This window comes from Xylocopa sonorina, chromosome 10 (genome assembly GCF_050948175.1).
Source record: "Xylocopa sonorina isolate GNS202 chromosome 10, iyXylSono1_principal, whole genome shotgun sequence".
Classification (NCBI taxonomy): Eukaryota; Metazoa; Arthropoda; class Insecta; order Hymenoptera; family Apidae; genus Xylocopa; species Xylocopa sonorina.
This window is the reverse complement of record NC_135202.1, coordinates 12,428,446-12,455,110: the sequence shown is the minus strand read 5'-3', so window position 1 is coordinate 12,455,110 and position 26,665 is coordinate 12,428,446. Positions and strand designations below refer to the sequence as shown.

The 26,665-nt window shown below is 47.9% G+C and overlaps 4 protein-coding genes across 4 annotated transcripts; 3 read left to right on the top strand and 1 right to left on the bottom strand.

Moving 5' to 3' along the window:
- Nucleotides 1–372: 372 nt before the first annotated feature.
- Nucleotides 373–22,215, bottom strand: Ance-3 (angiotensin-converting enzyme Ance-3). Its single transcript, XM_076902291.1, has 13 exons — nucleotides 22,205–22,215; nucleotides 21,611–21,823; nucleotides 20,674–20,832; nucleotides 20,496–20,592; nucleotides 19,620–19,763; nucleotides 19,355–19,546; nucleotides 19,169–19,266; nucleotides 18,618–18,787; nucleotides 18,401–18,525; nucleotides 17,389–17,731; nucleotides 4,454–4,594; nucleotides 1,826–1,992; nucleotides 373–532 (listed from the first exon to the last, which is right to left on the bottom strand). Exons 2-13 carry the CDS (start codon nucleotides 21,818–21,820, stop codon nucleotides 378–380), a joined length of 2,001 nt encoding a protein of 666 aa, XP_076758406.1. The 5' UTR covers nucleotides 21,821–21,823; nucleotides 22,205–22,215; the 3' UTR covers nucleotides 373–377.
- On the top strand, nucleotides 5,832–7,738 carry LOC143427826 (uncharacterized). The gene is made up of 2 exons (XM_076902292.1): nucleotides 5,832–6,071; nucleotides 6,381–7,738. Exons 1-2 carry the CDS (start codon nucleotides 6,060–6,062, stop codon nucleotides 7,497–7,499), a joined length of 1,131 nt encoding a protein of 376 aa, XP_076758407.1. The 5' UTR covers nucleotides 5,832–6,059; the 3' UTR covers nucleotides 7,500–7,738.
- On the top strand, nucleotides 10,510–11,514 carry LOC143428653 (uncharacterized). The gene has a single exon (XM_076903698.1). It carries the CDS (start codon nucleotides 10,510–10,512, stop codon nucleotides 11,512–11,514), a length of 1,005 nt encoding a protein of 334 aa, XP_076759813.1.
- LOC143427827 (uncharacterized) lies at nucleotides 15,178–16,538 on the top strand. The gene is made up of 2 exons (XM_076902293.1): nucleotides 15,178–15,291; nucleotides 15,420–16,538. The coding sequence occupies exons 1-2, from the start codon at nucleotides 15,280–15,282 to the stop codon at nucleotides 16,536–16,538; spliced, it is 1,131 nt and encodes a 376-aa protein (XP_076758408.1). The 5' UTR covers nucleotides 15,178–15,279.
- Nucleotides 22,216–26,665: the final 4,450 nt, after the last annotated feature.

The window sequence follows — 26,665 nt, the reverse complement described above, 5'->3', positions numbered from 1 at the left end:
AAACGTCTACTGTTTCAGGCCCCGCGAAAGCTGTCGTCCGTCGTTGTCCTTCGAACCAATTTCAGTCTTTGCCGTGCAACTACTTTTGTTTAGCGATTCGTGTTCCGCGAGAGCCGCGAAAGTCGGCAATATGTAATCGGTTCCCGGACGACAGGCTCTCTTTCAGTTACACAAATGGGCCAACGAGAGAAAAGTTTCATATAAGTATACATACAACGAAATACGATAACAAAAGGAATATACGCGTAACCTTTCAACCGGACTAGACGTAGATATCTATTTTAATCTGTGAAAGAGTTCTCGAATGCTTTTGGCTCGTCAAAATTTTCACTCGATATTCGATGGTCGTCTCTTCTTCTTCCCCTTCCTCGTTTATTTTAATAAAGAATCGCAATTGTTGAAATCGTTGCAATAGTCGTCAAGATTCCTGGTAAAGTTATAGTTGCGCGTATGGGTGAGGCATCGTTGTAGAATCCACTTCCGTAGACCTGCAGACCAGCTGTCTCGATACTGCGTTTGCAATAATCTCCGTCTGCAATCGAAGTAATCCGTGATTATGCTTTGTACGCGTATATCCGCGTGTAGGTGGCTCGTATCTTAAAGCGCGAAGAAAACGATGGATTATTCGACGGATTAAGGGTGAAGGAGAGGGTAGCAAAGGGGTAACTGCGAATCGTGACTTTCGTGGCGTCTCGGAACACATCGACACTTTTTCTCCCATTCTCGCTTTACTTCGTAGATACTAGACGACTAAATGCAATCGATTTAGCTCAGATGGCCGGTGAGCAAAATATCAGTTTCGTAGAGAACTTGTACGATACAAGCGCGGCGTGACTGTCTTTCTCCACGTAACGAATGTACGAGTCACGTATGCAAGTCTCCGCTTTCCATCGCGATCGCTTCTCAGAAGTGACCCATTTTTCTTTTTCCCGGTTAAGAATTCGACGATTTTCCTTGCGTCGCGTAACGAACGCAGGTGTTGTATATGAAATCGGCGGCAGGCTTCGTTTCGCAGGTATGCAGAACGTGCAATGGAAACGAGAGTGGAACCATCGAACCGGTGTCTCACGATTCTCCTTCCTTCTCCGGCGTACTAACGTATCTGCGATTTCGCAATCCGCCAGTCTCACGCGGTCAGAACTTCACGATTCCCTTACGCTTACCGCGCGCGTTTAAAACACGGAAGTGGCCATCGCGTTACTTTTACGAAAAAATCACCGAACAGCATCCTTTTGCGGCCCGACGCGTTGAGTGCCGTTCTATTAGATGAGATCGAGCTTTCACAATTTTCATGCTCCCTATATGCTCGGTTAGATAGGGCCGAGATCAATCAGAGTTGCCGGTTCGAACGTATCCGTCTTGCGAAGGAACGATTCGCGGAGCGCTGATTTACGTAACACCGTTCGCGAATTTAACGGCGATCCTAATAATCTCTCCGCGAATGTCGTCAGGCGATGAATATTTGTAACGCTCTCGACAGTAACTGGCACGTGGGAACTGCAACCTTCAATCTGTTACGGTAGGAAATTGCATAATTTGTAACAAGTTACGATGAAAGGCGGGCTCGTGCTCGCGCGTATACGGTTCCCTCTCTCTTGCCCCCTCGTATATCTGCTAATTAGCTAACGGTGCTTAGAAGGAAAAACCAAGTAAGAATCGATCGACTGTAAACACGAGAATTCACTGTCACGTGAAATCAGGCTCGACGGTTCTGGTTCCCGATCAATCGTTTCCGATTTCCAAACGAAGGCTTGTTACGTAAATGCACCTGATACACGTAACAGAAGTAATGGAAAGGAGCGCGTATAAGATGCGACTTTCTTACCATATGACCATCCGACCACGTCACCGGTCCTCAGATTCTCCGTCCTCAGCCAATCTTCGAGGGGCCTGAAGTACTCGCGCAGCGCGGACGCGTCCAGTCTGTCCTCGCCGATGGCTTCTTGTAACGTCTCCTGCCACGGCACGGACGAGCCTCTCTCCATTATTTTTCTGCGGACAACAGCGAAACGACGTTGCATTTTTCCTCGGAGTGGAACGGGAAACCGGTCCCTGACCGTTTATTCAAAATTCATACGCCGAAATGGGGCCACCTTGGCTCGGTAGCAGTTGCACGCCTCTTTACTTTTCCTCCGTCGCGGAGGAGTAATTACATAATACGAGACGTTTTGAACAATTTGTCAGAATCTGAACCACGTCCAAAGCGAATATGATTTATAAATCTTCGCGGAATGAATATATAAGCGAGATGAACGACAATTTTGTCTTGTTTTTTTCTTTCGCGACGTTGACGAACGAGAAAGGTGAGAGAGGCGAAAAGCGAAGGACCGATTTCACGAAAGTGAAAAGTGCCTGTCGACGGTATAGGTCGACATGATATAACGACTTTTTGGAAAGTAATTCTGATGCAGGCCACGTTGCACCGAGCTTCCGGTTCGCGTGGGAATCGATCGGACGAGCAAAAACATTTCGGTATGCACTCCGATTTGCAATCTATATCGATCGCACAATTTCCGGTTGCGACGAAATCGTTACTTTCCTGCCCTGACCGGATGTATGTATCTCGCAAACGTGCTATCAGAAATTTCTACGAAAATTTCACGGCGAATCGGAATAGGCGAAGCGATAGTTACGAATCGAATTTCTCATTAGAAATCTGTATGCACGGTTGAATCGAGTCACGCGCGGTACAGTTTAAGGGTGATCTTTGACACCAGTGTGGGAAACGCGTGTCATTTCGCTCGAGGGAGTCATCGGTTTTGACGATAGATTATCAGGGGAAAATGCCGCGTAGTAGATTTTCGCATTAAAACCAGGATCGTGGATCGTGTCGGCTGGTTAACCGAATTAGCTCGATTCGAGGGGCACTTTCGAAACGCGCCTAATCGTCGATCCACCGATCTCTACAATGGCCACCGATTTACATGAACATCGATCAATTTCTACTTAAGCGGTCCTATTAAACGTTACCGAGGCGGTAGATTATGAAATTCTGGATCGTTTGCAATTTCGAAATTTCATTACGCGCATTTAACTATGTAATAAACGATGATAAAAACCGGTAAACGAGGTCGTTGAAAATTTATCGCCTTTGGAACGAGTCAACGTCCCGTCAGTTATTACGAGGCTATTTTATTGCGTCAGGACATGGATAGCTTCGAACAAAAATTAGCCTCGATCATCGAGCCAACTGCAAATGGTTAGTGGGTGTACTGGCTTTTCTCTAAGTAGCAAAACGGAACTGCAACGCGTACCTACATAATATGTAACAAACCACGTCGCGTCGTGATCCTTACAGCATTACAGGAAGTTAGTCAGGCCTTCGTCGATAAAAATTACCTTCGAACGACACGTAAGACGAATATTTTTATAGGTTGCGAATTAAAAATTCCCGCCAGAGATTTGCATTGTAAAAGGCGCGGAATATTTTTTATTTTCGTGAAACACCTACGCGAGATTTATACGCGTACATACACATATCGATTGGGTTACGCGTGTCGTCACGATATTTTTGGCCAGCGAAGATGTTTACGGTGAAAGTGCTCGATGTTTGGATGCTTAATTTTGCTCGACGATTACGAATAACCCGAAAAATTTGGTATTTTATACCTATGTGTAAATAAACGTAGATGGATATGTTATTCGAGACTGAACGGAAGAAAGAAAAAGTTCTCGTCCCGGAGAACGAAAGGTTCCTATAGGCCGATCTAGTCTAGGTGATTTAAACTATCGGACGATTCCCAAGATAAATTCGACGATGACAATTCAGGGAATGGCTAAAAAAAAATCGAGTGACATTTATCCAGGGTTAGTAGGACCGAGTCGGGAGACGATGCCCAAATTAGTTACGTTTCTCTTGCAATATCTGTAATATTATTTCGAAATTTTCGAAACCCACCGCCAGCCTTGAACTTTAATCGGATCAAGGAATCGAAATCTTTTCGAAAATATTCTCTAGGATGCGTCGTTTATCTTGTCTGCAAGCCTATCGCGTGACTCGTTTCTTTCAATTCGCGAACGATCGTGGAAAATTATGGAATTTCTGCACGCCTACCAGAGTGACCAGTTTTACGGCGAAGGACGTTTGCATTTAGTTTGGCTGACATTTTCGAGCATCTATAATATCTATGTATAATGGCAGAGTTCTTCGATGGGATCCATTTCGTCTGCCGATTTAATTATATTCCGTTCCACCGTCCGAAATAACCTTTGCGTCGGATTGTGAAAAATCGATGTCCTTAAAGCTGCGAAGACAACAAATTTATTTTCGCTCGCACACCAAAGAAACCATCTCGACGAGGCTTGGTCGGATTCGAGGATCAATAATTTCTTGTCGAACGATGAGTGAAATTTACGAATGCAGCCGGTCTGTCCGATGCCTTATTACTAAAAATCTACATATAACAGATATATTCGTAATTCTAATTAATCTTTCCAACTTATTGAGACTTACGCCAAGATTCTCCCCGCAGCTGGACTCCTGTAGTAATCGCATCTGTGCAACGGCCTTCTGGGATCGTCGACGTTCCTCTGTCCGGCTGCTTGGCATAAAGCTCGGTACAGTTGGAACTGAAGGACTCCCGCGACGAAATTCCTGCGAAATATAAGGGAAAACGAATTTAACGCGTGTCGCATACGATTCGTATAACGGTAGAAGGAGGGAGAACTAGTAAAAATAATCGATAGATACGCGGTTTAGCGGTCTAAACCGCGGCCAGTTTTCGCGCATCTCGAAGAGGACCCGTACCGTTTTCTCAAGGCCAATGTCAACGAGGTCGATCTTTACCGATTCCACGGGAGGTCGAGTTTGCTCTTCGTCGAGTAAATCTATGCTTCGCGGAAGGAACGACAACATTCCCATCGACAACGACCTTTACGTAATAAACGCGGGACGGACTTATACGCTTGATGGTCCGTCGTTACGCTTCTGTTCGTCTACTTTCCATCTGGAAGAAGAAAGAGGAGAGAGAAACTGTTACGGACTCCGATCGCGAAAGCGAGGAATGTGTCGGTCCCAATTCCCGACCGGATCATCGATAGTTTCATAACGATCGTTCCGTGATCTTACGATTTTGGCAGGCTCTCTCGTTGGTTGTTTCTTACATCTGTTTCACGAAAGTTTCCGACCAGATCGATCCTGACCAATAAAAGTGAAATTGAAAGAGTCTGCTCGGCGACTGCGTAGCTGCGATTCTATAATGTTACGTCTACCGGCGAATTTTATCGATCGACCTTTGAGTTCTGCCCACGCGGTTAATCGCGACAGACCAATCGGCATTCGAGGCAAGGAAAACGACATACCGTTTCACGGAAATTGATTCGAACTTATTTTACGTTTAACAGCGCTTCCCCGCTCTTGTTAGATCCTTGAATTTTCCTCGATCGGCTGGTATCGGCGAAAGAAAACGGAACCGGGGCCGGGCACGAGTAGGAAACTGAAAGGAAAGAGAGGGAAATCGTGTCTCATGAAAGGGAGTAATGGTTGCACCCACGAGATCGCCGGCAGATAAATCCTCACGGGTGAGCACGGTTACCGGTACCGGTGCACACGTAACCGTCGAGGTTGCCGCCGAGAGGAGAGGGAGGAAAAAACGCTTACGGTATCGGGTAGAAAGGGAAGAGGATCGGGCGGGTTGCACCCGGTCTGTGTTGCAATTTCGGTGTTTTTCGGTGTTTCGTAAGCGAAACACCTTTCGGGGCGTCGAAATTATGCGATGAGGAGAAAAAGGGAAAAGGGAAGAAGAGGAAAAAGAGGAAGGCAGTCCAGGGGAGGTACCGTAACAGTGGGGATGCCTCGGACGAAGAGGAAAACGAAACTGTTGCCCAAGGAGAGGGACGTTTTCGAGAGGCGTGGGGAGGTGACTCGTGTGTCTCCCAAAGGGGAGTGGTAGCCGATCGTAGTCGTTCTACGCGAACAAAGAGGTGTAACGTGGGGGGTACGCGGCGCGTTGGGCCCGGGTGGCGAAGGCGAAAGTGTGCCGTGTATATAAGGCGAGGAACCGGCGGCAATCAGCATCCAGTTCACTTCTGGACGCACCTGGAATATCTCGAAAGGAAAAATGAGAATTCTGGTACGTGGACGAGTCGGAGGAAGAACAAGGAACGTCTACCCTCGAGAAACCGGGGGACCTCGCGACGCACAAATCGGAAACGCGGGCTTCGCGGTTGCACAGTGAACGCGATACTTCCATGCGAGAAGTATCCCGTTGATTTCCGTCCGTTTCCATTGATCTCCCTCGATTAAAGTGGAGCGCGTCGGTGAAGAATCGAAGGATCGAAACGTTACAACCGGTTTCTCGAGACTCGTTACTCGTTTTTGTTTTCGTTTTCGTTTTCGAATATGGGTTAAACTTCGGTTTTCATTTTATGTGGTTTCGCAGATCTACACGGCAACGATCGGCTTGCTGCTGGTCTCATCCACGCGGGCCGAGGATGTCGAGAAGACGAGCGAGAAACTAGACTCCTCGTTGGAAGAAAAGTCGACGAAGAAGCAAGAGAAACGCGGGTTGCTCGGTCTCGGTTACGGGTACAGCTACGACGGTGGCTACGACGTCGGAGCCGGTGGACACGGTGGATTGGAATTAAGCGGCGGCGGTGGCGGCTATGGCGGCTATGGCGGCTATGGCGGCTATGGTCACATCGGCTACGGTGGCGGGTACGGAGGACATTTCGATGGTGGACACGAACACGTAAAGACCGTCACCGTCGTGAAGAACGTTGCCGTCCCGTACCCGGTCGAGAAGCACGTGCCCTACCCGGTCGAAAAGCCGGTACCATACCCCGTGAAGGTCGCGGTACCGCAACCTTACCCAGTGGAGAAACCCTATCCAGTGAAGGTCCTCGTCAAAGTACCGGTGCACGTTCCACAGCCGTATCCCGTCGAGAAGAAGGTTCCGTATCCGGTTCACGTGCCGGTCGATCGTCCATACCCGGTAAAAGTTTTCGTACCCCAACCTTACCCCGTCGAGAAGCAAGTACCGGTGCCGGTGAAGGTTCCGGTACCGCAACCGTACCCAGTCGAGAAACAGGTCCCGGTACCGGTGAAAGTTCCGGTCCACATACCCTATCCCGTGGAGAGATTGGTCCCGGTAAAGGTTCCCGTTGATCGTCCGGTCCACGTGCCAGTACCGAAACCCTACCCCGTCCACATCGAGAAGCCGGTGCCCTACGCGGTCGACAGGCCGGTGCCAGTTCCGTATAAAGTACCAGTGGACAGACCGTATCCAGTCCCGGTCGAGAAGCCGGTCGCCGTTCCTGTCAGGATACCGGTACCGCAACCGTATCCGGTCGAAAAGCCAGTACCGTATCCGGTCGAGAGGCCCGTCCCCGTCGAAGTGAAGGTTCCAGTCGACAGACCGTACCCCGTCCACATCGAGAAGCCGGTGCCCTACCCGGTCGAGAAGCACGTCCCGGTTCCCGTTAAAGTGCCCGTACCGGTACCGGTACATCACGACTACGGCTACAACAACGATTGGTCGAGTAGCCACGGCTACCATTAAATTCGTACGAGATTGCAACAGCGATGCCACCCAGTCGACGAGCAGTTTTAGGTGTAACGCATAACAGACGGGATCCACACGCCACCCTCCTTCTTCTGTACCTGGATCGCGATGGAGAAGGACTTCCGGTAACACGGACACGTCGTTTCAGAGGCCGGTCCCTCCGAGGTCGATCGTATCGAGCCCCGCGAATACGGCGGCGCGCGCCACGGATTTAGAACCAATTGTGAAATACATAGATACACACACACAGATACATACGTACCTACACGCGTACGTATACCTAGTTGAGAAAAACCGCTCGCCTTACGTCTCCTCTACTTTTTGTTTTCTTCTCCTTTTTCTCTTTTTTTTTTTCTGTTTCTATCAACCTACCAACATACATGTAGTTTTCTACGAATTATAAATATTAACGAAATTAATAACCTAAAGAATATTTAACGATCCTTTCGCGATCCTTCCCATGCTCTATCGACGACACGCGAAACCCGATGGTGCACAGCGGTTCGACCCAGTTTTCTCGCTGCCAACGCGTCCCTGCCAAATCCGATGCTCTTGATCGTTCGCGTCGTCCTTCTCGATGTCCCCCCCCCCGAAGATCCGAACCGTACTCGCGATCTACTTACTAACGAGCGTTTCAACTTAGAAGCGAAATGTTCGCGGCGTACGAGCGTCGAACGAGCACGAACCACCGGAAACTTTACCAACGATTCGTTCGACCGACAATTTCTATCGTTGCGCATTCGTTGAGTAACCACCTTTGGGAATGTACCGCGATTTTTAATCGACGTAATCTCCGGTTGAAAGCGACGTAACGAACATGAAACGAAAGCAAATAAACGACCAAGACGAGAGAACCGTGCGGGTCGTTCGAATCGTGTGCAGACGCAACCACTTGTCTCGCGTATCGCGGGCACTTGGTGTTCATCCGTCGAACGAACTCGCAATTTTTACGTAACCGGGACGCACGCGACTTCGATCGAGGCTGAAAGTGAGAGAGACACCTCCCTTGGAACGAAAGATCGTCATGGGAGAGAAACTCGAGTCTTTGTGTCTGACCGGAACGGTGCCATTCCCCTTCCGTCAGTTTTAGCTCTGTGCGCTGAGAATCGCGGTACTTTGCCCTTTGTTTTCCGTATAATCTCGCTTTATTTCCCTACTGGTTACGCGTTCGTTTGAATTCGAATCGTTGCAGCGCTGTTTGCGCGGGGCTCGGTACTCGCTCGAACTTTCGCTCGAAACAAGCGTCGATAAAGTAATCGTATCGCGCGACTGGTATATTCCCATTTTTGCGCGCCATACGATTTACGTTTCCAAACGCGTGAATTTAATCGCCGGATCGAAACTGAATTAAACGAAGCAACGAAACATCGCATAACGAGGCAACGACCGATCAACCGTGGGACACGGTATCGGCTGGAGTTCGAACAGTTTATCCCAAAGTGAAATCATCTAATGATCGAGATCTCGATTCGAGATAATCGGCCTGGTTATAGTCTAAAATTTAAGACCATTATCAATTCAGTTTGCTCGTAATACGACTAATAATTGGTAATAAAACAGAGAAACATCGAGTTGGTAAATCGTCTCCGATGGATCGTCCACTTGTTTTCAAAAGTCTATTAGCATGCGCACGTCGAAAGTGCAGATGATGAGAAATTGTGCCAACGGCATGGAACGCCTAGTTAACTTGCAATTCATTTTAATCGAGATTATTCGAAACGCTTCGCGTACCTTCGAGTCGTTAGTCGAGCGATACTTTAGCCATTAAATAATTAGAGGGACTATTTAACATTTTATTAGTGTGTTTTGCGCGTTTAAATGAACTGGGACCGCGGCGAACAGCGAAATCGACATTAGCAAGTTTACTGGAAATCTATGCAGCTATCTATCTTCTTGTTCGGCTTGTTAGAACAAAATGGAAAAGAATTACTCTCTCGTGTGATTTTGAAAGATATCTGCGTGCGTGTTGTCAGCAGCAACGTGCATAAAAAATATTAATGCGGTATGGTACCAAGAACGAGATGGAAAAGGTATGAAAATGTGTTCACGGTTCCATAATCATCGCGTGTTTGCCGTGAAATCTCGATAAAATGGCCCCGACCAACGCAACTCGATCCTCGTCTCCTCTTTGATTACGTTTTGCCTTTTCGAGAGTTGTGCGCCGCGTTGGAAATCCTGGTAACAGCGACAGTAAAATTCAACTCTTCCGCTTTCGATTCGTGCGTGAACCGCATCGAGATCGGACGTGGCCTGCATCCCCGTCCAAGGTCGCCACAGAGTAACGGTAAAAACTATGTCACAGGAAACGTGAAAGATCGAATCGAGAAACACGTTTTCAAGTGTGCGGACCACGTGTTTCAAGTGACTCTACAGATTCACGATCCAACCGATCTTAATGGAAACTAGTTTTCCCAAATCGATATTCTCGATCTGGGCACGATCTAGATGAGTTTCACTCTCGACAGGAGACGCGAAAGCGAATCCATTGGCACGTGTGCAACCTCTGGATCGAGGAACGTATATAAAAGCTAGTTAATCCACGCGACTGATTTACTCGTAGTCGGATCTGGATTGTGAGCGATACAATTGGGGGAATCTCGTAAAGTGTGACATCGGTGTAGCCTGTGATATGGGTGATACGGTACGTAAACGCGAAGAAGAGCAATGAAAAAGGATAAGGGGCAGATGGGTAATAGAATATTAAACTTGCAGGGAAAGGCGGCGATCCTGTTGATACTCTTCGTTTCAATATCGTCCAGCTCTATCGCCGGGAAGAAGGAAGGATCGCTTTCCGAGAGAAGCAATCAGACCGCGCACGTTGGACCACAGAGATGCTTCTATTATCAAAGAAACTATCGCTCCGCGGAAGATACAGCTGCTGTCGACGCCACGGATAATAAGAACGGAGAATCAGGATCGGACATTGCTGACGGAAAACGTAAATTTCCTATCTACCGACAAGTGTTCTTCTGCGTTTCGATACATAAGTATCGCAGCGAGTAAAGGAATGTTTGTCTGGTTAATAGATGATCCTCCAGACGTATCCTCCATAGAAGATCAGCGAGCGGAAGTGGAGGATTTGGAGGGAGTAGCCGCGAAAAACAGTCACCCCGAGGAGGAAGCTATCGCCGCGGGACCCGGTCAAAACGGAGTGCCACGCGAAGGCCAATTTTTAGGTCATCACGTGCACGAGGACGTGCAGAAGACGGTGACGGTGATAAAAAAGGTGGCGGTACCCTATCAGGTGGAGAAAACGATACGGTACCCTGTCGTGAAGAATGTACCGTACCCTGTCAAGGTGCCGGTCCCGCAACCCTACGCCGTGGAGAAAACCGTTCCATATCCTGTCAGGGTATTCGTGAAAGTTCCATTGAAAATACCAAAACCGGTCCCTGTGATCAAAGAGGTACCGTATCCGGTCCAAGTATTGGTGGATCGTCCGGTGCCTGTAAAAATTTTCATACCGGATCCCTATCCAGTCGAGAAGAACGTTCCCTACGAAGTAAAGGTACCGGTACCCGAGCCGTTCCCCATCGAACGGCCGATACCAGTCCCGATAAAGGTACCGATACACGTACCGCAGCCCTATCCCGTGGAAAGGGTGGTCCGTTATCCTATTAAAATCGAGGAGGAACAACCGATACCGGTACCGGTACCCAAGCCTTATCCCGTGCCCGTGTCGAAACTCGTCCCATATCCCGTCGAGACTCCGGTCCCGGTACCGGTCAATGTCCAAGTACCACGGCCAGTGCCTGTACCGGTTGATAAACCGATCCCTGTTAAGGTGAAGATCCCGGTACCAGAACCCTATATCGTCGAGGAAGAGGTGCCGTATTACGTCGAGAAGCCTGTCCTGGTACCGGTGAACGTGCCGACCGATCACGTACCGAAATCAGACCGTTATCCTATTAGGATCCCGATCCTGGTACCGTCGCAGGGAGAATCGGATGCGTCTAAATCCGACGAGGTCCAACGTCGCCATTCGAACCGATCCACTACGTACATAGTATAAGGCAAACTAGTTCTCCAATTAGAAGATCGTTGAACGCTCTTTCTTTTAGAAAATTGATCCCACTACTAATTGCAAGCGGTAGGATGAGTTTCTACTTTAGTTTCTATTTTAGTCGAAGAGAAGGGGTTTCGTACAAATGCTCTTTACTAATTAATTTCGTTTTAATTTCGGTCCAAGGTACGATCAAATTTAGACGAACGTGTCGTTCGCGAATTTTTCATTCCGGTTGCGCCAGCTTTCGTTTCCACGTGACTTGGAACCTTGAACTAACACTTTCCGTCTAATCGATAGCAGTCGGTTAGAAGTGACCCAATTGCGGTGTAATCAAAATAAACGGGCAAAAGCGAAGCGACGTTGTTTGTTTGTTAATCGTTTGCACTTTTAACGAGAAAATCATTGCAGCTGCGACAGAAACTGATAAGTGCGTAGGTGGAAGTTTGAACGATGAAGAATATTTTTTAACCAGCGAAGTAAGGTGTTCCGGAACGAACACCTTTTCTATTTCGTGGAATGGAAAAACGCGATCACGCGTTCACTCGATTTTACGATTGTTCATAGAAAGTGGTCGCCCGCTTTCCATCCGTCGTCTTTCCGAACGGCATCGGATTGTCCAAAAAACTATCGATCTACGACGGTGCATCGTAAATGCATCCTTGTTCTTTCCTGTTTCTGGCTTGTTCCTTTTAAAAATATCTCTGCGCCGTGGAATTGCTCGATCGACTTCACGCTCCCTACAAACGACGGTCGTAATCTCATAGAACGTAGTTGGAACATTTCTTTCTGGAGGATAAAACAACAATTTTACGAGTCGTTTAGTCGTAGATAATAAAGGTTCGGCTAGTCGAACAAGCGAAAGTCGTAGACCGTATAAATAATACTGGGTGTACAGCGTCCGTGTGGACTCAGTAGACTTCGATCTATCGTCAGAGATCGGCTTGGAACGCCATGGGGCGGTTGGTTCGTATCCCTCGATCTTTTATCATAAGGTAGCGACTAAGTTTTCCACGGAACTGGAATTTTTTTCACAGGAGCCAAGTATCGTTGCGCTGTTATGGTTCTCGATGGTGCTCGCTTGCGTTGCCACTCGAAAGGAAGATCTCGAGAGAGCTGCGGAACTCGCGGTGGAGAAAGCAGCCGAGAGGGCTGCGGAAAGGGCGGTGGAAAAGGCATTGGAGGGTGGAAACACGACTACGGAATCGAAAATCGTTCGAGAATCTTACTCGAGCGTGAGAAAAGTTCCGTACAGCGAAGATTCCGCGTACGTCGGTCGGTCCTCGCCGATGGAGGAGAAAAGTGAACCGGAGGACGATTCCAGAGACTGGATCGGACAGACCGGATGGTTCGGATCAAAGCCGTTCAAAGGGTGGACAAGTAGAATCGGCAGTGGAGGCTGGAGACGCGTTCCAAGAAACCACGATTTAGGTGTATCACGGCAGAAACCGAAAGTGATAACGATTTAAAGGGAAGTTCCGGATGTAGAAACGCGTACCGTACGAGGTGAATATACCGATACCGCGGCCGTACACGATCGAGAAGCAGGTACCTTATCCCGTGAACGTGTTCGCGAACGTACCGGTCGAGAAATGAAAATCGTACTCGGCGGAGAAGAAAGCGGCGTACGAGGTGAAGGTGGACCGGCCGGTACCGTTCAAAGTAAAGGGTAAAGACGCCGATATCGCAGCCGTAATACCGCTATCGTCGATAAAGCAGCGTTCTACGAGGTGAAAGTACCGGAAAGGTTCAGGTACCGGAACCTCGGAGTTGGAGAAAAGAGTGGGTGCGACCGCGCGTCTCAAAGGTATCGGTGTTCGAACCCTACACGATGGGAAGACCGATTACGGAGAAAATAACAAAAATCGTACGTTGTACCGATTAATATGCTTGTCGAAAGATCGTGCGAAGTAACCGTGAACATTCCCTTATCAGGTTCAAGTGTCGGTACCGATCTCGATCGACAAGACGAATCTCGACACGTAGAAGATCGATCGAATCGTCAACTATTGTTATGTACCTACGAATATATAAATATTGTTATATCAATGATGTGAATTTGGTTGGTCACTCTTTCGTAAACTATTTTTCTCGGATCCCGAGACGATTTTCCATGGGAAATTCGTTTACGCGTGCATTCGAACAAACTTGTTCGCCGCGAAAGAAGCGGTTGTTGTTCGCTCGTTAAGCTCCTGCTCGCGAATTCTTCGCATGTTTCGAAGCGTACGCAGCCGAATACAAAATAATTGCGGTAAAATCTGGCAAACTTATTTTATGCACTTTTCCGGAGAAATTATCCAACGATCAACTATTATAAACAAGCGTTCGATTCGAGTTGCGCTTCTTCCGTCGTGCGAAGCGATTTGTATCCGGCAATACTAATTTATATCGACAAATCTTCCAATTAATCGTGATACTTCTATAATTTGCTGAAAATCAGATAACGGAATTTCACCTAATCTATCAACGATATCACTTCGCTTCTTCCTCGGTTCTTTCTCTTCCATGCAATTTCACTTTCAACACCGCGTAATTGATACCAAAACACGCAATTAAAATCTGACCGTGTGCATATATACATCGGCTTTGCTTTCTAGCTTTACTCGGAAATTACCAACTCCTAACATAATACAAGCAGATACAAAAAGTGCAATTGAATTTCTCTCATTTCGTAACTATCTAATATACAAAGTTGGTAAAGCAAGTCCGCGTAGAGTGTGCGTGTCGCCGGGAAGACAAAAGTCAGAATTCGATAAGACGTGCGAGGTATGCGCTTAGACTCTCCCAACTTGAAGTGTAGGGCTAATTAACTAATGTTCTGCGATGCGTTACGACATAGCCAGGGGATATGCCGGTAATACGTATCGATCTCACCTTTGCTGTTTTTCATATTTTTCATGGGTCTGTCCCCTTTCCCGTCGCCTTCCTGCAGCTATCCTCGTCGAACCACGGAATGTAGTCAGCCGCGAACTGGACGATTTCACGAGCGAGAACGTGGTCACGCGTTCTTCCGTGTGTTCCGGAAACGGAGGGGGCGATAGTTCTCGGCGAGAAACTTCGAAACGTCGAAACGGCTACATTGCTCTGTCTGGTAACGAAGAGAAAGAAAAGAGTACCAGCCAGTTATGGCTGGTGCCACGAAACACGAAGAGTTTGACAATAAAGTTGCTGCAAAAGTTGTTGCACGGACTAACCGGTCCAACGGGATACGATCCCTTTATGTAACAAAACCTAGCCGATTACGTCCATCGATGAGTTTGAATAATCGTTTAGTCGGAGTCGTAAAATTTGGATCGAATAATTAATTAAGGAACGAGTTAACGATCGTGCGAAAGTCCTGTTTCGAACGATCGATAAGATAGAAATGCAGAGTGGGAGGTGGGGGGCTTGGTAAACATTTACGCGTCTTCCGCACGGCGAGCGTTTCCTTTCACCTCCCTGAAAGAGGATCCGTGGATAGCGTTTACGCCAGTGCACCGAGTTATGGAAGCGACATCGTGGTCGGTCGGGATTTAGAAAAATGGTATAACGTAGCGCGCGACGAACGAACGAACGAACGAACAGCCGTTCGCTCGTTCGCTCGCTCGCTCGCTCGCTCGCACGTTCGCGGCGTAAGCGCGCGTGTTTCACTTTTCCGCGAACGTAGCCCGAACAGAGGGGCTCGAGTCCGATCGACGAACGGGGGAAAGCGGACTATAAAGACGGTGGCATCTTGGGGGGAAGTATCCAGTAAGGTCTGGACTTCGACCAGATATCGGAGTGTCCGTGTGAGACATGAAATTTTTGGTGAGTACCGAGAGAGCATCTTTTCTAAATTTCAACCGGTTCCACCGTCGCGATACTTTTCGTCGTTCGAACTTGGACGCTTGCCAAAGAGAGAAAGAGAGAGAGAGAGAGAGAGAGTTTCGTTTTAGATCGCCACCATTCTACTGGGCCTACTGGCCACCGCGCATTGCGAGAAGGAAGCGACGAAGGATACGAAGGCGAACGAGTCGAACGAGTCGAACGCGGAGAAGAAGCAAGAGAAACGAGGTCTGAGCCATCTCGAGGGTGGCGGTGGCGGCGACGGCGGCGGTGACTATGGGGGTGGACACGAGATCGCTCTATCCGGTGGCGACGGCGGTGGTGGATACGGAGGTGACTACGGCGGCGGTGGTTACGAAGGTGGCGGCTACGAAGAAGGTGGCAGCAAAGTAAAGGAAATCACGATCGTGAAGAGCGTGAAGATCCCGTATCCGGTCGAGAAGAAGGTCCACTACCCCGTCGAAAAAGAGATACCGTACCCGGTGAAGGTACCCGTGCCGCAACCCTACCCGGTGGAAAAGCAGATCCCCGTCCCGGTGAAGGTACTGGTCAAGGTACCGGTCCACATACCGCAACCCTATCCAGTCGAGAAACAGATACCGTACCCCGTTCACGTGCCCGTCGAGAGGCCGGTACCGCACAAGGTTTACGTGCCGCAGCCGTATCCAGTCGAGAAGAATATCCCTTATCCCGTGAAGGTTCCCGTACCGCAACCGTATCCGGTCGAGAAGCCGGTCCCGTACCCGGTCAAGGTCGTCGAGCACGTCCCTCAACCGTTCCCAGTGGAGAAGCCCATACCGTATCCCGTAAACGTGCCCGTCGAACGACCGTATCCGGTTCACGTCCCAAAACCGTACCCGTTCCCGGTCGAAAAGCCGGTGCCGGTGCCCGTCGAGAAGGTGGTACCCTACCCGGTGAAGGTGCACGTCGACCGGCCGATCGGAGTACCCGTAGAGAAGCCGGTCCCAGTCCCGGTTAAAGTACCCGTGCCGGCCCCGTATCCGGTCGAGAAGCATGTCCCGGTGCCCGTCGAGAAGCCCGTACCGTACGCGGTTAAAGTGCCCGTCGAGCGACCGGTTGCGGTTCAAGTCGCGAAACCGGTAGCGGTACCGGTGGCTAAGCCTGTACCCTATCCGATTAAGGTACCCGTGCCCGTCTCCGTCCAGAGTCACGGCTACGAATCCGGAGGCTTTGGGGGTGGTTACGAGTCCAGTTACGGTGGACATTAGCCGAGATTAGCTCGGTTACGTCGCCGCTCACTTTCCTCGAGGTGTTAACCTCGAAACTAATAAGGGTATATTTATTCCGAATTGAAAATTGAGTCATCCGAACGAAAGGGAAAAGTTATGTTAGGAGATACGCGAAACGAGCCGCCGTTCTTCGAGCTGCGATTTATTATAGTTAGACCGTAGCGTTTCGATACCCTTCGATACTCGAGTACCTAAGAATACACGTATCGCATGCGTACAATGTATTGTACAAAGATTCTCTGGCCGTTCACGGGCCGAACGATCGGTTCGACGAGCTTGGCCCGATGAACTCGCGTCTATACCACGTCTTTCGCTTCTTTCTAATAAAACCAAAGAACAAAAAATCGACGCCCAACTTCAATTCTTGATTCGATCCACCTTCAGTCCCATCCCTGTTTGGTCGTTACTTCGACTTCCCTGGGCAACGTCTGCCTTGCGTTACATTTTCGCCCCCATGATTTCGTAACGCTCCGACGAGAGCGTCCAACGCGGAACACGCGATGCCAGTCTCCGAATCGACTTTCGTAACGAACGAGCGGCCGTTTTCCGGAAAAGTTCGAAAGTGGCTAACCGTGGAGCGTGGTCGCCCCCACCAGATATCCGTTAACGCGGAAGCGGCGGGGTGATCAACGTAACAAGAGGCTAATCTGGAAAATAGATCGGTCGTGGTCGAAGAAAGGGAACTTTCAAAGAGCACGACCGCTGCACGATCGTCCGAATCACGGTATGGTTACGCCGAGATCGGGACGGAGAAAGCCTCTTTCTCCTTGGCGCGCATCGATTATACGAGAAGCGAAACGTCGGTAAAATCAGTTACTCAATCACTCACCGAATGTAGGGGATATTCGCCGGAACGTGATATTTCGCTCCAGGGTCAAAATCCTCCTCCGACCTAAGCACAGGCGGCTTGATCCCGGTATACTGCTCCATCAGTCGATGCCAATGGCAATTGTAGTCTTCCTTGGTGATGTAGCCACGGAATACGTCCCACCTCCACCTGTCCATCGCGATGCTAAATGGTAACATCACCACTTTGTCCATCGCCAAAGAGAACAGATAATTGATATCCGCTTCGTTCTCGTCGATATATTTATTGGCCAAACCGAGGGTCTGAAGATGACGAGGGGTGGCGACGCTGAGGGCCACTGCTTCCCCTATAGCCTCGTGAAATCCTGTTGAAAACGAATAACATTCGAGTAAAGCTGGCTTCTGCGTACGGTAGTAAGCATCGGTGAAAGTGACTATTTGGCGGATCGAACGGAGACAAGACGGACAAGAGATCTCGTTGAACCGTAATTTTCTTGCCGCACTTTCTTCGAGCGGCGACGAACCTCTCGTTAAACCCGTAGCAAGATAATTTATTAGGTACGCCGATCGGACTAAAAAGAGGCGGTAAATCGAGCGGGCAAGGTCGCAGGCATCGAATTTAAGATTTATTTCCATAACCGAGAGCCGGGCGAACGACCGGCCGCGGCGTACGGAACGGTGAAAGCGCGAACGTTGTACGCGTGTACATACACGATGCACGGTAATAAAAATATTTTAACGATCCGCCGTACAGATTGGAGAGTACTCGTACGTCCACTCTGGCAAAGGGGCCTGGTTCTCCTGCGAATCCACCTCGGCCGTTCTCACTCTCGCTCTCGCTTTCGCGTTATTAACCGTAAAAGTAACGCCAAAGCGAACCGCCTACCGGAAGTCGAGCGGTACCGTCCTATTACGTAACGACCGCGCGTCCTTTCTCGTTCCTGCGTCGTTTGCTGTTACATTTGCTGCGGGTCTCCGCGGACGTGAACATACCACTCGTCGTTTGTTCCGGTTATAAAGAAACGAGTCCGTACCTGGATTGGCGCCGTCTCGGAATTCCCGAGGTAGACCGCTGTATCGTAGGAAATATTGAATGTGAGCCATTTCATGGTGCACCGTGATCAAGTCCTTCATGGTAACCTTCGTGCACATCTTGATTCTAGAGGAGGACAATTTGAAGAAAGGTCAGACTGATTCGATCACCTTCGTCGTGGATTGGAGAGAGTATATGTAGAGCGTGTATCGTGTCACCTGTAGTCTAAACGATTGCAAAAGTCCCACGCCGAGGCCTGACAGATCAATGGTCGGTTTCCAGGGTCCGCTATAATGCTGCCGGCCCAGAATTCTGGTGGCATGGCGCTCAGGTTCAAGGACAGATAAAATTCTTCCGCGATTCGGAACATTTCGACGGGCGTGTAACCCTAGAAAACGCGATTCAATTATCATTAATTAGATTCAATAATCTCATCTGCCGGCAAGAAATGAATTCACGTCGAGATGCGATGTGAAAGTTTTTTGGTGTACAATTGAAGGATGGGAAAATAATCGAGTAATTGGGAATGCAAACAGAGCAACAAAGAACGATAAGTGAACGAGACAATGAATTCTTATGGAAATAGAAGGTGAGCAAAAGGTATCGCATTTCGCGATTCTTCACTTACTTCATCGTTACTTTCGAATCGTAATAGCTTACTTTCGATTCTACTCGGAAACAATGGTTGGACTCAACTGAATTTATTACCTTGACGAAAAGCTAATTAATATGGAAAAAAAATGGAAATTATATAATATTTCGCTGTTACTTGGGCTTGCATTTCTTGCGTCACGTCCAGGTAATTCTTTCCCGGATATGGCACCGTGATGTCGATGATGTTAGTCCAGGATTGTGCCCAAATGTTCCCTGGATCGATAACGTGTATATTGCGATAAATATTCGTCGTTAGCAACATGTCGAATGTTAAGAACATTCAAAACAGAAGTGTAAATACCGAGAATATGAGCCGGAAGAGGAGCGTGAGCACCGATTTTCTCCGGTCCGTACAAATCTCTCAGTTTTCTTCTGACATAGGAGTGTAACTCTTCATAGAGCGGACGTATCATTTCCCAAGTTTCATCGATATCCTGTTGCAAGTTTGGAGATTCGTACGGAAACATCCAGTATTCGGCTGCATCGGTGAAGTCTACGCGGGAATAAAATTTCATCGACCATTAGTTGCCTCGATAAAAGGCATAATCAACGTCTATCGAACTAACTGTTTAATCTAGCTGCTTCGTTGTTCAGCGCCACGAGCTGCTGATAGAGGTCCTTGATCCTCGTTCCGCTGCGTCTTCTCCATTCCGTCCAAACATACTGCAACTCGTCCCAATTACGGCTCCTTGCCATGATCTGCGATATATCTACGAAAATATTATAAATCACGCAGGAATACTGTTTCTGTTAAGTAAATCGAGCATTTCGTGTCCCATTAGCATTTTCACTTCGAGTGACTTTCACGACGATCGCGCGATCGATTCAACTCCGACCACGCGACGGAGGTGGTCGCGCACTTCTCCCGCGAGACGTCCGATGATCTAAGCTCGATGGAAAGCTGGTTACAGCGACTACTATGGATCTATCTATCCAACGTACGATTTAACCTGTACAGCTCGAGGGTAAGCATACCTGTTTACCTTTAAACCGCCACTACTCTACTTGGTTAATTCCAATTAGAGGATTTACTAAAAGGGGCAGCTTCCATTTTCTGATCCGGAAACGAATGGACACGTAAGCGGTGTTACGTATTTTGTTGCAGTCGTGAGGCTGGCGGAAGCACTCGGGGGATTTGAAAATTTCCGCATTTGTTACGTCGCGTCTTTGACCGTAACCAGATTTTCCGCGACAGCAGAGTGTTACGTATACGGAATAAAGTGAAGAGGAGACAAATTAATTCGCGATAAATCTTCGCGAAGACTATCTACCCTTCGAATCTTTAGTGTTGGCGCCTCGACGCAGAACGCTCAGATGTACAACGTTGAATGGCGGTTTACGATTAGAGAGGCACTTTCTTGGGCGTAATAGCGTAATTTCGTTGGCAGCCAACCATGAAATTCGTATCACCGCGTATAGACGAATAGACTAAAATTGATTACCTGGATACAACCGTAGCCCGCACCGAAACGGATCGTTGTACGCGCAAATGCTGGCTTCGTTGTATACCGCCAACATATCGTTGATCACGCGGTTGTACTAAAAGAGAGAGAGAAAGAGAAAAAAAGGATAACGCGAGCGAAGAAAAGAGAATGTTATATTCAGAGTATAACTTGTTACCCTGTCCAACTGATCCGGTGGAAGAGCCGATGGACCAACCACGGACAAGTACCGAAGACGTCTTCTGATTACAGGATCTCTAATGTTATCTTTATCGATCCTCGAGATGAAGAACCAGGCTTGATTTTGGTAGTACGCGTATACCCTCTGCGCCTCGAGCTGAACAGAAACATGAAAAGAAACAGAGCAGTGTTAATTTGAAAATTAATGGTAATCGGTTCGAGCGGCGACCATCCGTACGGAACTAGTTGCAAGTGCAAATCAACCAGCGCGACGTTTACCGTTACCGATAAAACGCCACCTGTATCTTTACCCTTCCGGAGATTAGAGATAGACGAAGGTGTGCCAAAGGAAAGGAAAATAGTCTAGAAAGTGCAAGTAGACGGGGTTTTTTACGGGTCGCTTGGAATGACGGAAGAAGATTTTCTAAGCAAGAGAATAAGCGAAAAGAGACGAGGCAAGGTAGTCGCGGATCATCATTAGCATCACGCGAGCACATAGCGGATTTCACGTTGAAGGCTAAAGATTTCCGTAGCTGGCTTCGTTCGAACCGATGGTTCGTTGCGAAATCATTCGGTAGACACCGATGGCACAATGGGCACCGTCTGGGAACATTTCCCGCGGAGATGTCCGGCCTCCCAGCGGACAATAAAGGCCCGCACACCACCTTGGAGGAAATCCTCGCGTGCTCACAGACCCGATGACGTTCCACGGTCCCACGGGACGATTCTAAGAGGAGGTCGAGGTCTCGTTTCCATCGAGAAACGTCGAATAAGCAGAGAAATCACCTACCTTTTTTTTCGGTGATACTCGCTGACAAGTTTCACAATAGGGAACGAGCTATTTTTATACTTTCGGGTGGTTCTATCGGGATTACGGTTTATCGTATGCGGGTATTTTGGTAAGAATTCGTAGACATTGATAAATTCCCGTTTACCGCTTGCAGCTGCGTGTCTTCGTTCACGTCCGTCTCGTAGGCCCATTGCGCGATCACATTGGCGCTACATCTTTCGGTACCAACGAAATCTAATCTAGCCAAAACGTCCTGTACATCCGCTTCGCCGTTACGAGCATCTTCTCGTAGAGGAGGTAGATTTAGTTGACCGGAAATTAAGGAGAATAAACCGAAAAAAATCCAAGGGAACATCGCCTGGAAACACGATGGAATAACATAATTAATCATCAGCCTGTAGCAGAAATGATTCTATACATATTATTTTCATAAATCATGCCGGTGCATTACGAGCGAAGTGCAATTCATTTGTTCGCTTCACGGTCACGTGCCGTTGCGTCTTCGCGTTACGTATTTCCTTCCTTTCAGCATGAAAGGCTATTCGTGCAGAGTACTAGGTCACTCGCGATGCCGCGCAGATGCTGCGACCTTGAACGCTCGATATCTCGATTACGAGTGCAACGCGATTAATTGATGCGATGTGTGAAATTTCGCGATGAACTGGTCCGCCGAATAAACCCGTTTCGAATAGTTACGGTTCGCATCGCGTCTCCATCGGCGACGAAAGTAAAGACTTACGGGCTGTTTCATCCCCCGATCGATCTAGCGTTCCAGCGGCAACTTGGAAGATTCTCAGTTGGTAGACTGTCCGATCCGTTGTCTCGCGACGGTGGACGATGCGCGATGAGCTGCTGTTTTCGTTCTAGCGTCGCTAAAAGCCTCGTGGTCGACACCAAGTGTACATTTATCCCTGCGAAACAGTTGGAACGCGACCACAGGGAGGTCATCCGTGCCGGTAAGTGGGGAGATCAGCGTGCACACCTTGGTGTCGTCGTCGCGACGACGACGACGACGACGACGTTTCGAGTTGTAGACGAGCGTGGGAGTACCGCTCGAGGGAAGGGACATAATGGGAAGAGAGGTCAATTTTGAAAGAAGCTGCTGGTTTACGTAGTCGATTCGAGGCAACCGAGGATAATACCGTAGTATTCGAAGGTGAAATGCGATTTTCGTGAACTCGCGAGAGCCGGATGTAACTTCTATTGAAGCACGCGAGAACCACACCAGCCATGTTAATTAGAATCGAGGGCCAACCTTCTGGCCAATTGCGAAAGTTCAAAGCTCTCACGTTGACAAGAGTCGTCGTGTTCGCTCTCGTCTCCCCTCTCAACGAGTTCCATTGTCCGCGGGACGAGCACCCGTCTTTTTTGCATCTAGCAACAGTTTACCATTAGTAGCATTCGAGTCAACTCTGTCGCGTACTCGCAAAATCGAGGAAACTTCGAACTGATTCATAAAGTATGTAAAATTGGTTGCTGAAATGAGTATCGTATATGAATCGATGCGTATTCCATGTTTCATAGCGGAAAAAGTGACTCAATTCAGAAGAATGATTCATACCGTCTAATTACGTAATTATCTTTCAGAGACAATCTCATCGACGCTGTTTCCTGTTTCTGCCTCTTGTCTTCCTGGGAATTCTAAACGCCAGTGTATCGCTGCCACGTCAGCCTTTAATTGCAAATTTCAAATAACGACGGAAAGCCGACAGGACTAACGATTTTTCGTACGTTCGCGTCATTTGCTTATTCTTCGACAGTCGACAGCCGCTACTATCGATTAGATAACCAGAGCCTCTGGTGTATTCTACTCTTGTTGTTTCACATTTTCCGCTCGCAGTGTCTACGTAATCGAAACGGTGAGACTGGACCGTGGGAAAGAACGCGGAGAAAATGGTCAATTAATATTCAGAGCGAGTAATTATTAATGGCGATTGTTACGCGTTTACTTTGATCGATCATAAAACACACGACCCCGTACGTGACGCATCGACTCGGCATCGATCGGTGATCGACGAGAAAATCGTACATAACCACACCTTGCTCGGGGTACCGAGAGGATCTCACGATGATCTAAATGTATTTAAATATGTACTTGTCACGTTCACTGTTCATGCGTAAACTTCGATCCATCGCGCAACGCATTGCCTCTTTTTGCATAATATTCCTTATCCGATGGAAATTCTACGCGATAATCAAGGCAAAATTAGTTATGTCTTGTTGTTGTTATCGTTTTGAAGCTCTTACAAGTCTTTTCGAAGCGATGGAAGTCGATCTTCCATCGTACATTTTAGAGTATCCAAGGTTACGTTACACGCGCACGTAGCTAATTACCGGAGTCTTCGTCGGCGAAATTGAATTAACGCGAGGAAGGACAAATAAGAGAGCGGGAATTTAGGTTTCAATGGCTGGTACGCGCGTCACAAGTTCTAACGCAATCGCAACGCAGGTGGTTTTTACTTGAAATGTTAACCACTTATTCTGGGAGCGAACAACTTTGACAATGCCAATCCCATCGGCAGATAATGAGTGCACCGGTCCCACGTAGCGGCCGCGATTCTGGATTCAAGTACGCGAACATTTACCAGACGCAGTCGGCCGTTTCTTCGACCTTTTTATAGGTACCTAAAAAGAAAAAAAAAGAGAGAAGAAAACGCGTCTACGCGGCACGCACCGATTGACGTATCTCGATCTGGTGTACGTTGATTTATATTTTTTACACACGTTCAGATTTGCATAGATCTTAACGTTCCAACGAAGAAACTGAACGTTAAAGACGTGTCTTTTACGCGCGCACCTGTTATTTCTTAATGTACTTTCACTTAATTTTCAACCAAATTTATTCCAACATCCATCTATTGTAATACGCAGGTACAATAACTTACTTACGCGCAACTGTTAATCTCTGCATATCTTTCGTACAATGTGGCATTTGCATTCTAATTGCACGTCAGAAAAATAACAATTGTCAGCGGGTATTATTACGCGGCGGCCGATGAAACGTGGGAAAATGGTGATACGTTTTACCGGTGTTACGCGAGCATGCTCAACGGTTACCTATTCAGAACCGATGACAAAGCTGATCGGCTGAACGATCGAACTCTTCTCATCGTTCGCCATAAATTTCTGGGTGAAGGTGAACCAAGCGTTTCACGGATAAGTGGAGGATGAAAAAGACGGCGCGGGACGTGATTTCGACGCGGTTTGATGCATCGAAAATGAGACTCGATCGTGAACAAAGATAGTTTTCATTGAAAATAGAAGAATTTTTTATCGAAAATATATTTATGTTGAGGTATAAAGGCATCTTTCATATCGTGGAATATAAAAACGCATAGAATTTTCGGAAATTTCAAAGAGCAGCGCGTTTATGAACTTGTATTATTCGCTCGTTAGCTTTAATTAGGCACCAACCATCTTGTCGGCCGCATCGATGTCTAATCTGATTGGTGCGCTAAGGGAAGTAAACTTGCTTATCCACCGGGTAGTCGATTCGATTCGTTTTACCATTCTGTTCGCACGCGATTACCGACGAACTCGTCTCTCTTGCCACAGTTGGATATTCGATGGTCGACACGGTTGGTTATCGTTAAACGGTAAGAAGGCCCGTTTCGTAAGAAGAGGCACTCGATTTATCTTCAGTCGCTGGTAGTTTGATCGCGGGACTTTGAAAACGTTCACCGGTATCGATTCGCGGTGTTCACCGTCGATCGATCGCAACTGGACTATGAATTCGTTGCGTGGTTCGACAGGGTATTCATTTGTCGGAACGCAAAATTACAGAGACGATTGCCCGCAGGCCTCGATTTGTACACGATCTACGTGTATCGTGTCGTAATAGTTTTATCGAGCCTCGAGTGTAATATCCAGTGGAATTTGCAGTTACGTAAATTTTAGACGGCCTCTCTTTGGTCTCTCGATTTTCTCGAACAGATTATTTCACCGAGCGGAACGTCTCGGCGCGATAACACGTTCGAGTCATCGAGCGATCGGCTTGTTAATTTTGACCATTTAATTGCACAAGACGAGGAGAAAGGATCGCAACAGGGTTTCCGAGCGAAGAGGGTTTGCAACGTTGGTAACGAGGTGAACTTTGATTTTACGAGCCGTGCGGCAATTTTGTGGCTCGTAAACCGATCGGCTCGGCGAACGAAAATTCGCAGAGAATTTTCCATCATCCGTAGGGACGCTTTCTAGGGAGCTTGCGGGCGCAATTAGAAGAAACAGAGCGGCTGCAGAAGGTTAAAGAGATCGAAAGCTTTCGTGGAAGAGAGACGAAGGAGGAGAGGGAAAATCGACTAACGAGCTCGTCGCGCGAAGGCAACGGAGCGACCTCATAAAAGGTGCATTCGTATTGCTAATTGCGTCTTCGGTGGGTTGCACCGCCTTCCGAGTAAGAAACGTGCAATTTACTCGCCGCGTCACGCGCGTCGAGCGTCCATGAGCTGAATTCGTCTCCAACGGAAGCCCGCGAAACGGCCGCTTCCGGTTGCCAGGCGAAATCTCCGGGAATTTCGCGGGTTTAATGTATCGCCTTGATCCGAGCCGAGGGGAAGGATACGGGAAATTGATATCTCTGATTCATCGTGCGATTCGTAATCGGAATGGAACCGGAATAGTTTGCTGTAATACGGACATAAATCCTGAATGTGACGCGTCACATTCTAATTCCGGGACACGAGTATCCGACGGTTCACGGCTGGTCAAAGTTCACCAAAGTCCGCCTTGTGTCCCTCGAAGTGACGCGTAAACGAATCCCCGTCTACTCTCGCCGAGACGAGAGATGGAGTCATCAACATTGTTCCATTTCCAATTCTCGGCCAATCGAGTCGTCTCGGATAGCTTCAAGTCCGAAGATGCAATTAAAGTCACAATAAATCGAACGCTCGGCTGATTTTCATATTCAATTACGATATAAGGTGATCCTGTTCGCCTTCTGCGCCGCCTGAGAAACACACCATCAGGGATTCTTTCTTCCGCGTGACAACTGAACGCAAATCGTGTTTGCTTCGCGGTGATAATCGATGATAATTTAGTCTTTTAGCAGAAAAAATATTTAACCAATGCGTTTGTGACATCGCTGCGAGGACGATTGCATTCTTAATTAATTGTTACGAATGCCATTAGATATGCCAGTTTTCTCTCTTCCATCTATCACTCGCAATCTTGTTCCCATAATCAAGATTAACAAGACACCCCG

Coding starts and splice junctions, on each gene's coding strand:
- Ance-3 (XM_076902291.1), bottom strand. CDS start 21,820: ATGTTCCCTTGGATTTTTTTCGGTTTATTCTCCTTAATTTCCGGTCAA. Junction 19,547..19,619: donor CGAAGCAGCTAGATTAAACA/GTTAGTTCGATA, acceptor ATTCCCGCGTAG/ACTTCACCGATGCAGCCGAA. Junction 18,526..18,617: donor TGCAATCGTTTAGACTACAG/GTGACACGATAC, acceptor GTCCTCCTCTAG/AATCAAGATGTGCACGAAGG.
- LOC143428653 (XM_076903698.1), top strand. CDS start 10,510: ATGTTTGTCTGGTTAATAGATGATCCTCCAGACGTATCCTCCATAGAA.